This window comes from Cydia fagiglandana, chromosome 1 (assembly GCF_963556715.1).
Source record: "Cydia fagiglandana chromosome 1, ilCydFagi1.1, whole genome shotgun sequence".
In the NCBI taxonomy this organism is placed as follows: Eukaryota; Metazoa; Arthropoda; class Insecta; order Lepidoptera; family Tortricidae; genus Cydia; species Cydia fagiglandana.
The window spans coordinates 1,736,292-1,749,229 of NC_085932.1; the positions used below are offsets into that span (position 1 = coordinate 1,736,292).

The window sequence follows — 12,938 nt, forward strand, 5'->3', positions numbered from 1 at the left end:
TAGATAGTATAGAGGGGTCCTGTCATAGTAAATTTTGTAGTCACAGTAAATTTACTGCCATCACGAGTATAATTCAAAATAAACACGTATAAAATTATCAAAAATATGAATATATATGGATAAATGATTTTATTATTTTTATATCATTTTGACCATCATTCACTGATATCTATGTGTTAAAATTGTGAAATATGAAACGGTGTCGTTACGTCATCTGCCCGAGCATAGGCCTAAGGTGTGTGCGCCATCTATCCGAGAATGACTTTTTCTTGATTTCCGAGGCACGTTTTTTTCTTAGACTTTATTCATCTTATACGAAGTTACATATATGTCTTTGGTTAGGACACTGAGTACACTAGAGAGACCTCTAGTGTAAATTTCATTTGATAGCGTGACAAGCGTTTGCGTTATGTCTATTTTTGAATGGGATTATGAACAGCGCGCCAAGCAAGACGTTTTGGAAACACAAAATGACACTTTACGCAAACGCGTACTCCGCATCACGCTATCGAATGACATAAAATTACTTTTCCGATGAACAATTTCCTACTCAAACAGCCTGCTTTTGTGCCAATATCACGCAATAATTAATACAGAGTATCCAGCGGCAGATTTCCGATTTCAAATTCAAATTATTTTCGGACGCAGAGTACGAGAGAGACGCGGGGGGTGTTTTAGTTTCGCGAGGGTTGCGGATTTATTACCGGGTCGCAATACAAGTTTGAAACTGACATCAGAGGGGCTACCGCCAAAACCGAAATCCGTAATTTGCGGGGATCTTTCTCTTTTACTCCAATGAAGGCGTAATTAGAGTGACAGAGAAAAATGCCCGCAATTTGCGAACTTCGATTTTCGCGGTTATAGCCCAGAGCAGCGTGGAGTGAGGCGTATTGGCGTGAAGGCTTTTGATTTATTTAGTACCGAATGAATGTTCACTTGATTGAATGGTTCATTTTTCTTTCATTGCATTTTCACACGGTGCTGATGCTAAGATTATTCACTTTTTATTTTCTTTCACTATGGCGTCGAATGTAGTTGTGCGTCTTGGATAATTTTTTATTTGTGATAGTTTCATAAAGATGTTAAAAAGCAAAGAAAACGTCGACGTTGGTGGGTGCGAGCTTCGAATACATTAGGGAAACTAGCCATTGAATATCGTGGGCAAAAACAGCAACCAATTGGGTCCCACATCAAACCCGGGGTCGCGGCAAACCTCGACGGCGTTGGCGAGATGACCTTGACGCCTTTGATAGGAACTGGTGGGAGACGGGTCAAAACCGGGATGCGTGGAAAGGGAGGAGGGAGGCCTTTGCCCAGCAGTGGGACACTCTAGGCTCATATAAATAAATAAATAAATATTGCAATCATTTGCGGATGAACTTCAGTAATTTTGAAGAACTTCTACTATTAGTTGCATCAGCAATGGTAGCATGGTTCCATTTTTATTGCCTGTCAGCCTGTCACTATGCCCGTCACTTTCGCACTTACACACTTATTAGAAGTTGACAGGCATGGTAACAGGCGATAAAAATGCGACCGTGCTACCGCCGCAGTATATTTAATTACATAGCCGAATAAATCTTTAAATTTTACTGCGATACCTTGCTACTGGCGATTGTTTTGGATCTCTGGAATACTTTTACAGAATACCTACAAATACCATATGCTGCTTTTTCCAACAAGTCTAGGTACTACTACCCACAGGATACGAGAAAATATGCAAAATCGGAATGAACATTCACTCTGTGTTCACACTGTTCACTTTTTGTTCATTCGGAGTGCCGAATGAAAATATCCAACACTGTTGGATTATTTCACTAAAAATTCATTTTTCACATTTGTTTCATTTTATGTTCACACGTGTCACTTTGAGTGTAAGATGAATAATGAAACGGGAAAACGAACACAAAATGAACCGTCTGATCCCACCTTAAGACAAGCAAGACGCACGAGACAAGAAGCAAGTTTTGCATTAATTTCGGAAAAGGTTGGAAGATAGTGCGTAGGTACACAGTGAAGGTCGACATTCAGATAATATAAACGTACTAGTGCTCGACATGTTAATGCCCAATAGATGACGCCTTGCTGTCATCTTTATTGACAATGACTTAAGTTTCAAGATGACATGTACTTACTGGGACCGCGTTGTGCACCAATACGTTTACCTTACCTACTTAATGTGAATTACAAAAAATAAATCATTAATATAATCAAATTTTGATATCATAAATGGCCCTAAATTCAAAAGTGTGTGTGTGTGTGTGTGTGTGTGTGTGTGTGTGTGTCAGTTCTGACGCGCGACTGGAGTTTACTTCTTACGAACGAATATAAAATACGTACATAAATAAGTAATTTGTTAATTATCTCAATTATCACATAAATATCAGTTTAATGAATATCAATTGACTTAGGGGATGCGCAAGATAAGCTACGAATACCCACAAAACATAATCACAAAATAAGTAATAGCCATAACGTAACGTAACGTTTGATTTTACTCCCCATACATTTTCATACCCCCGGGCTTATATGTGAAGGATTTATATAAGGAGTAAACGCCACTTTAATTTTGACTATTATGCGTCATGAATTCCTACGCAAGCCTACATTTTAAGCAAACTCTCTGAAGCTACAATATCAAAGAGAAATGAGGAATGAGGAAATATTTCGAACATGGGATCGCATAATGTGACGTTCTCATTCAAAAGGTACCACAATGTCGCTTGCTACAAGGTCGCTCTGACAGGTTATTCGTATAAAGATGCAACCAAATTTCGTCTTTATCGTAAGCGACAAAATCGTACCTTTTGAACGCGAACGTCACATAGAGGTATCTAATAATGTATATTAGTTACAAGAGAGTTTAATTATGCGGTTAACCTTCCATCCTTTATTATGTGTATACAAACACATTCGTATTTATTTACCCCGCAAGCAATATTTACTTAACCGCAATAGGGGTGAGGTGGGATGTATAAATAAAATTAAAATAAATCGTATTTCATCATGTTTAAATTTGTTTGAACTTTGTCAACTTTACCTTCATTTATTTTTCCTTCAAAATGGTAAAACAAATTCAACTCTTTCTCTGTTGATACGTACCTTTGATGATATCTCTTTAATTGCGAAAACTATATCTAAATTATTTAAAGAAACATCAATCACAAACAATTAGAATTTATTACTTCTGAGCAATTTGTCCGGCTGACTATTTCCAGTATTTCCATCACTAAAAGGATTTAAAAATCTAAGCACGGACTTTGATCTGACGAAAATATTTTGCATCAAAAATGTCACATCTTAATGTGACGTACTCGATCAAAAGGTACCACTTTGTGTCGAAATTTGCTTGTATCTTTATACGAATAATCTGTCAGAACGACTAAAGATATCCGAGTTTATTTTGGATCATAGTTGTGAGATCATGGATATTAATTGGGTAATCTTACGGTATATTTTCAGGTAAACAGAACGATGGCACAATGCGAAGTTAATGACTTCATAGAGAATCAAAATCGCAGCAAAAGTAGGTAAAAAGTGCCGAGAGGCGTAGGCGAAGTGTCATCAGAAACATTGATTGAACGCTTTGCGAGCCGTGTTGGCGAACTGTAGTGCCGACCGCAGCCGAGCATTGGCCTCAGCTCAGCCGACTTGCGTACGTACTGTTGGAAGACTCGTCTCAACTTTTGGAATTTAAGTGCTGAGTAAGTATGAGCTAAATGAGCTTTTAAGCTAGTTGAGTCGTCTGTAGAGTTGAGTAACACAAACATAGCCGCCGCCATAAATCGAAGCAAGACATCTTACTGAAATTGAATGTTTTCGCTCATAAAACTTTCAGGCGTTAAGTCCGCCATTTGTACTCTTTTTGTGTAAATTTGTGCAATAAAGTTTAAATAAATAAATAAAATTACTCGCATGTTATTCCAGCTTGTCGTTCTAAGTATTCCTAGCAACTAAAAAAATATTACCCGCCTGTAAGAGTGCACCGTAAAAATTAACTTAAGATTCTCTTAACTTTGCAATGTCTACAGGAAAGACGCGAACGATACGAACTATAAAATCTGTATGATCCAATTGTCTAGTCGGTGAAATAGGCGTCAGATCCTGTGGTTAACTCGCCAAGCAATGAGATTGACTTCTCTTCCGGCTCTCTAGAGACGAACTGATATTTATTTCATCCATACGTGACATACATTTACCATCCATCCTTAACTTAAGATACCTACAGAAAAGACTAATGGGCATTTTCAGAAAAACGTGATCCTATTAAGGTTAAACGGTTTAAATGCAAATATGGGGTTATTGCGTTCTTTGAGTTCTTTAAACAACGTACATTACAAAACTCCGTCATATCGGGATAAAAGCCCGAGTCACTTAGAGAATAAAACGCATAGAGGGCGGTCAGACCAATCGTATTCGAGAAATAACGAATAGACGTAATAATCCCATAGTTGCATTTTAACCCGGTTGACCTTACTTATTTCCAAAAGTTAGAAAGTGTTATTTTATTTTTTACACAGAATTAGGAGTATTTACTGTTGAGTACATAAGTATTTACCCTTATTTTATTCACAGAAAAAATAACCAAAATTTACTGATGCGTAAAACATGGGAAATCTATTTTTATGTCGAAAGCATATACTCAATACAGAAAGTATTCTCAATATAAAAGCTCAAAATATAGGTGACCACTGACGAGCCTTCCAACAGTCCAAATAGCGTGCCTGCAAATCCAAAATCGGTCTGTGGATGTCAAAAACATACAATGTTTAATATTAGGATGCCGTCCATTTGGATGAATCCATTGTAACGGCATCCATTTGGAAGGCTCGTCAGTGCCCTGCTTAAGTAATTTGTCGAAAACCAAATAAGAGATATATTTTTCTGATAATGCTCTGTACATTTACGAAATGTAAATATCTCTATTTTATTTACGTTTCTAAGTTTTTATTGTACAGTCGACGTCAAAAATATCTTTACATTTTCCGCCTTATTACAACGGAGTAAGGTGCAAAAGTGTAAACATATTTTTGACCTCGACTGTACTTAAATATTATTGGTTGTATCATTTTTGACTCTTTCTTTTCTGTATTTTTGACTTGAGTAATTACAAATGAATGATTTCATTTACATTGGCATATCATAAACTTTATAAAAATATTGATTTTGTTTATGACTTTCCTATTTTACAAATTATTACGTTTAAAAAGGTACACTTTCATACACAAGTCCTTAAACTTGATATTTTACACCAATCACTCTATTATTATATAGCTATGCTTGGATAAAAAATAAACTAGCTATTTACAAATAACTTTTAACAATTTTACAACCAGAATTATAACAGTACGGGGTTAATTCAGATCCCAAATATATAAAGTATATCAAACGCTGGCATAAAATAATAAAATATCATTAAGGATAATTGACGCTATAAAATACAAATGTCAAACAATCAAATGGAATTTATGAGTTATCGTTCCAAACTTATAATGGAACCAGACGGTTAGGTTAACTTGGAAAATTGCTTTAAGGTCAAAGATTCTTAACCCTTTGAACGTCACGCCTATTATATAAAACACACCATTATATCCCGTATCGGAATGTACCTACGAAGGTTGATCTTAGCGCGTCAGTTGACACCGTTAGCGGTCAAAGGGTTAAACATATCTATATTAAGTTGATTTTTTTATTGTTTCAAACTAAGTATTTTTATTGTTATATAACAATAAAAGTACACAGAGATACAATTTTTGTTATAGTGGAGATACATTTTATTGAACCATATATTATAAAGATAATACAAAGATCAAAGGCAGCAAGTCGCCACGAGAAGCATTAGGAAAAATTCGAATGATTCCCACGAGTGGTTCCGAAGTCCTTGTGAAATGCGATCACATACTTGTATTTCTATTTTGAAGTTGATATTCAGCTACGGAATGTACATAGATATAGTTAGATCAAGCAAATTCTGCAGATACTTATTTAAATAGCACTCGCAGTGCAGGTGTTATTTTAAACGTCATAATTTCATAGAAGTTTCTATGAACTTATGACGTATAAATAACACTTGCACTGCGTGTGCTGTCAGAATATTTGAAAACTCCAAGGTCCTTCGATCCTAATAGAAAAAAAAATCTGAAATTTCGATAGGTACCTACTTTTTTCATTCTTCCCATACCGTTACATAAACGTTAAAAATTGTCGACACTCTTTCTCTTATTAAAAAAATCGTGATTAATAGTAGAACTGTCATTTTTTTTTTAAAGTGGAGCCTAAGGCCTGTATCCTCTACCCACAAAGGTGACTTCGTTAGGCTGTAATTGGTCTATTTAAATATTCGTCGCTCGTTCAGTGTAAGAAAGTGTACAGTGATATGAAAAATACATAATCCGTAAAAAAGAATGTTCTATGACTTAACTCTTCAATTGATCTTTGTATTAACGCTTTAAACAAATAATTCGCATTAACACTCAACTCGTTAACATAGTAAAATTAAATGCAAAAAATCTCCTAACTATGCCACAAAATGAAAGAAACCTCTTTCACATTATTCGATTCATTATTGTCTAACATAATACTACTTAACTCCCGGGACACAATTTGCTTTTCAAACAGCTCGAGCGGTATTCAGACTCAAATCCGTTACGATTCCGATATTGATATGATACGAATTTCTCCTTTTTCGTGCGCGTTCACTGGGTCGGTGTGGTGTGTATTCTTGTGCGCCTGCGTGTCGCGTCAGTCATATCATACCAATACCAAGATAAACAGAATCCTCGGCCATTCCGTTCCCCCTAAAGCCGGTCCATAGCTTTAGAGGGGCGTTTCTCAAGTCAACCCCCCTATATTACAATTCACTTGGTACATGTACGTGGCCAGTTCTTCGCCGGTGAGTTCGTCGTCGACTTCGCGAAGGCTGGAGTTGGATATGCTTCGGGGGGAGCCGACGGAGTCCGAGGGGTCCCGGAGCCAGGGGCGCCCCCAGTGGCCGTTGCCGCTGGGGACTTCGTTCACGACTGTGAGCTCCCTTCCGTTGAAACACTGCAACAAGGCGATGAATTAGTTTTTGCAGATAGCTTTGTTGTACCCGACACCTAACCTTTTTTAATCTACCTATAACTAACTAATGGAGCTGAGTTATATATGTTAATTTTAATATACATGTCTGGACAAAATGAGTTTTGTGGCGTTGTGGTTATCGCAGCGGTATTGTTTTAAATGGAAGCCTTAAACAAATTCTGGATTCTGAAACTTATATCCTTCGAATGTCGGTTAAAGTGTTCTTCATAGATAGACACTGCTATCCGTACATAACGAGGTCTCGCTCACATAACAGCGGCGTGCCAAGTGCAATATAACGTAACTTTGGATATCAATCAAAGCCACTAAGCGCTCTGAGTACCGTGAGACGCCCCGTAATGGCTCAACTAGGATTCGCAGGATTTGCGACTTTTCATCTTCCCTACTTCGAAGTCAGTGAATATAATGTTACACCGAAATGGAGTACGTAATTATTTGTTATTAAGTCAGCTCTTATTAATGTCGCATTCAAAATGTACGATGCCAAATAGGTCATACACAGATTGAGGTCTCTATTAGCCCTGTCTGTACCAGATAGTAAACAACATTTTGGTGAAGCAAATATAGATACTCGTATTTGCTACAGATTGGCTACTATAGCCTAAAGGTACCGTTCGAGTTCAGACAAGACAGCAGCATCAATGCAGCAGTATTGCAGCGCGACATCTGACTGCATTGCTGCGGCACATTCCAATCCGGGCAGCAACATAGATTTTGACATTTCCAGCAATGTTGGTGTAAACGGTGTAGCTTTGCTGCAGCGGTAAGCGGCCGATGTCACTGTCAAAATTTCCTAAATAAATTGGGTGCTGGACTAAGGGCAACATTCCATTTCTGGCCGCAGCTGCACTAAGTACGAACGCGTCGGTGTTTTTGTCAATTTCCGTAGAAAAATGAATGGTAGTGCTGCTGTCGTTGGAAATGAACTGTCACCTTAAACGTTCTAATCGCGACAGTAATGCGGCAACGGCATGAACTCAATTTATCAAGAAAATTGTCAGTGACATACCGCTGCTGCAGGGATTTTCTCGTTAAAACTACGACTGGACCCTTACCATGACTTCCGTAAACATTAAGCAAAACGTATAGAGTTGTACCTACAGTGCCTCTACCGGTCAATTAAAGAACTAAAACTTTCAACTGGTACCATGACCAATATTACCAGAAATTACTAGGCTGGCAACGAAAGATACAACTTTAGGTTTTATATGTGTGTATATTCTTGTTAAATGTAGGAACTTTATTAATAATATTTATTATTGCGATACATTTAAAACAAAATTTACAAGCAAAATATCTGGAATAAAGTTAAAAAAAATATTCATAAATGTGCGCCAACGTTTTATTGGTCCGGTCCGAGATCCGGCTCGATATTGCAAAATTAATCTGTTTGCCCACTTAAAACAAGAAATACTGCCTGTGGCAGGTATACGGAATTCAGATATAAACAAAACAACGCATGCTTATTAAAATATACTGAATCTGTTCAATGCTTTGAGTAAAAACGCTACAAAATGCTATGTAGGAGAGATCGAGGTGAATTGTGACAGGAGAGAGTTGTGATATTGTTGATTTTTTTGAATCTATTAACTAAAAACAAGGTCGCAATAGCGCGCGTTTGTTAGTTCAAGTTACGAGATTACCAACGCACACTGTTGCGAGCTCGCTAACAGTCATTAGATTCCAAAACATCGACAATGTCACAACTCTCATCTGTCAAAACTCACCTCGGTCTCCAACGAGTAAAAAACATAGAGGTGTACCAGATACTGTAGCTCTACTATGAGTTCCGTGAATGACAGTGAGAAGTGAAGATAGTGAGAAAGTTAAGGAAAATGTATGGAGTAATTGTACAGTGCCTCTACCGGTCACGTAAAGAACTAAAAATTTCAATTTGTACCATGAGTTACAAACGTTTTTACGCGAGTTTTCCATACTTGCCTAACTTCACACCTAAAACGCTCTCTTTCTAATTATATAATGAAAACTGAGCCAGAATTATTCTGCGTAAATACTTTACGCGAGTAAACGTGACAGATGTTATGGAAAAATACGTGCGTTTCCAACGTGACATTTCTGTCAACTTGTAAACACAACAAATACGCAGATTTTTCACGAATATTAATGCAATTTTCAACGTAATATGTATTAATTTATAACAGTACCATGTGAACTTCAAGCAAAACTTTAAGGGATAAATCAATTAATAGTTCGATAAAAGGCTGATTTAGTACAAAGGTAATGAGTTATACTTGACATCATATTTTCCTATTTCTACTGCTACATTTGCGAAAATCACATTGCTTACGAGCAGTTTTTGGTTTTAGGCAAGAAGCTGATTGAAAACAACATTTCCATGAAAACCCGGTTTGCATCATGTATGCATGTAGAAGTTACATATGTATTAAGAATTAAGGCTCAATACAAGGAGCGGTACATAGACATGTTGCTGTTTTTGTTGCTGGGTGCACATAACACATAGTAAGAATAAGACATACCGCAAGACCTATTATAATATTTACACAAGAATTGCTACGTATTTTATTAAGCATTATTATCTTAAATAAAATAAAACATACAAATGTTCTGTGGGTTTATTTATTTTTCTTTACTAAGTAAGTATTATTTTATTTTCCGTTGTTCAAATTATTGTGTTTGGTACCTAGGTAATCGTTTTTCATGTCAACTTGGTAACAGGAAATATAAAACTTTCTTCAAAAACTTTTGCTGGTGGTTCTGAATCTGAAAATTTAAATAAGATTTAAACACATTTATTGCCAAAAACCCGCTGCGTGGGTTCATTTTGTATTGGAAATGGGGCGCTTGGCACTGAAATATACTCGAGATCATAGAGGTACTATAAAATTAAGATCGCTATTAAGGTCATACGTAGGGTCTGTGCGGAAAGAGAAGAGTCGTAGGTATAATGTATGGGCTCCCCTAAATTTCACGACTTTTCTCTTTCCGGACACTCTATTAGATAATGTTACTTAGCAGTAGGAGACGGCCGCTGTCATGATGCGGACTGAAGCGGACCATTATAATACATACCTATTTTAATATTTCTTCTCATGTGTGTACTATTTTCATCATAGGTAATAAATATGTAGCCAAATGTAGCCTGTATAATCGCGCCGTATACTTTGCTTCCTATTTTTTAACACGCAATGTCATAATTTTAACTCGATTATTAATGATGTTTACGTAATTATCATATTTTGCAATTTTTGTCTTGAATACAATTATATTTTAATTTATACATTGTTTACTAACATTGATGTTTATTATTTTCGTAACTATGGCAACGTCAAATCTTTAAAAAATTGTAGAATGAAGGTTGAGTCAGTAACAAAGTGACAAAACTGGTCTTAGAGCATTTAATAACTGGAGTGGCCATTGAGTGCTTACTGTTAGGATTTAGGATTAGGGTTCCAAGCAGGAAAGAAAAGCTTGTTTTAACACCATATTGGTAATGTTTATTAATCTCAAGCAAGATCACATAGTAATGGCGTCTCATACGAGAAGAAAGAACACCTACATTTGTTTTATATTGACAACCGAATAAATCAAATATCATAGTCGTAGTAGTCTCGTAGGTATACTCTTTATTTTCTTCCTGACATTATTACTTACCCCTCTGCCGAAAAACTTGCACAATTGTGCAAACTTTTGTATGGACTGACATGGCTATTTGTACGTTACGTACAAATCATGTAGAAATAGCAATACATTTGACGTCCCCTCCCCCGCAAAAATCGGCAGACTGTTTTGTAAAGAAAATGACAGCGATGACATCTCCCTTCTAAATGCTCTTAGTGGATGGTAGAGATAAGGAATACAATCTCCATGTAATTAATAATGAAAAAGTGTCCGTCAAAAACCTTAAGAGGGAAGTATACTACGTAATCGTCCATACAAAAAGAGAAAACGTTTTTCCACTTCTAAATACGAGTATCTTCCATTCCCCATGATTTTTAGTACGGTATTGATACAATGAAAAACTAGGTTTATGGGTTTTCTTTTTTTGGCTACTCTGGAGAGATTTAGAAAAATTATAATAGCTGACAGCGTGCCCAGTTTTTGCAAATATTCTCCCATAAAGGAGTTTTCTCATAAAGTCATAAAGGATTCTCCTTACCTCTACCCTCCATATTCACGGCTACCATCAGTATATGTAACATTACTTTCTGTGCATCTCATTTGCACTAATATGCGAGAGCGAGATGCATAGATAGTAAATTACGTAGACGTGAGTATGTGTCAATTTTGTTATTTAGTTCTTTAGGTGAATCCTAGAGGCGCTGTATAAAACTCCGATATAACTCTTGCTCTGTTTTTTAGTATACTTAGAAAGGGAGAGCATCGTTTGGAGTGGAGTGAAGTTAGGTACATAAGACCGTAAAGAAACGTAAAACGTGACTCACGGCACGTTTATTCACCGAGTGTAAGTGAAAAATACTCTGCCAACTGATGGTAGAGGCACTGATATATTTAAATGAAAATGAAAATATTTATTTCAGACACCAGGAATCCATATTTTTGTCTACAAGACTATTAGTAGGTAACAAACAAAAAGAAAACTATAAAAATAAATGTTAATGTAAAATAAATAAAAGTAAGCAGGGAAAGTTCTTGTAAATAGGTAGGTAACTAAAGATAGCATCTAAAGATTAGTTTAATCCAATTAGTATGAATTACTGACAGGGTATTAAGTTTAAAAGAAAGAGATAACTTTGATTAATTAATAATAGAAATGTATTGAATAATGAAGTTTTCTTTTCAGTAAAATTTAGGTGGCAAAGTTTTATTTTTTTAAGGCGTACTTATGTCTGTTTATTCCTCATAATTAAGGCTTTATGGCGTGACGGTTGTCTGGCAAGAATGGCATTTAATTTAGTACTTCATTTTTTGCCTCTTTAGCCTTTTGCCTAAAACTATTCAATAAAATTTAACTGTATAAACCATTGAAAATGCATAACTTTTAGCAAAAACTGTAATAATAAGCTACCTTCTATAAAAAAACTTCCAAATCTAAACCTGATCCGTATAAAAAGAATCGCCCGGTCCATTTAGTTTCATTTCACTTTCATTACATTTTGCATGCATACTTGTGTAAGTTTAGAGTGCTCTCGACTTGACCTCTTCCTTAATATTGCCGAGTTGATGGCAAAAACTTCTTCTGAATTGTTGTCCTTCGTCTCGTGTGATATAGTAATATGTAGATTGTGAATAAATTAAATATAACCGCTAGAGAAGACAAGCTGACTGACTGACCTTCACACCGGGGCCTGTCTATATGTACCACGGACGTAGAGAGTAAACGGGATAGTGTACACTGGCCAAAAAGTGTGTCCACATGAGACATCAAACCTGAGCCCTCCATCTCTTTCTAATTAGGGTGACCATAAGTCATATGTATGTGGGATATTAGCATAAGATGGAATGTATAGTTTGGCCAGGATCTTTTCTCATTCGTACATAATCAGAGAGAATCATACTGTATTTTCCCTATGCTAATACAATTGTCCCAGAAAAGAGATGGATATAGTTTTTTTCTCTCCTGTAAAACACTTCACACAACCTTACTTAATTTAGTCGTTATAACAGCTTTTAGTCGTTATAAAAGCTGTTTCAGATGGGATGGGCGTATTTAATCGCGATCATGGTCGATTGTGAGGAAGGTGTGGTCCGCCGTACGTACATCAAAAACACAGCTATAAGAGAGAGCGAGACAGATATCCAGGATGGGGTAAAACGTTGTACTACGTAACTAGGTAATTCGCAAATCGTGTCGATTAAAAACACTGCCTTCGGTCGTGTTTTAATTTATCACTACTCACGAATTTGATTCCTAC

The 12,938-nt window shown here is 36.3% G+C and overlaps 1 protein-coding gene across 2 annotated transcripts in view; it reads right to left on the bottom strand.

Annotated features, from left to right (window-relative positions):
- Positions 1-6,749: 6,749 nt before the first annotated feature.
- LOC134672593 (pyrokinin-1 receptor-like) overlaps positions 6,750-12,938 on the bottom strand; it is a 102,363-nt gene continuing 96,174 nt past the window's right edge. The window contains exon 5 of one of the 2 annotated variants that reach the window (XM_063530579.1): positions 6,750-7,044. In XM_063530579.1, coding sequence (XP_063386649.1) covers positions 6,832-7,044 — 213 coding nt within the window. In that variant the 3' untranslated portion in view covers positions 6,750-6,831. The remainder of the gene's footprint in view (positions 7,045-12,938) is intronic. The other variant, XM_063530644.1, reaches the window with a different exon arrangement.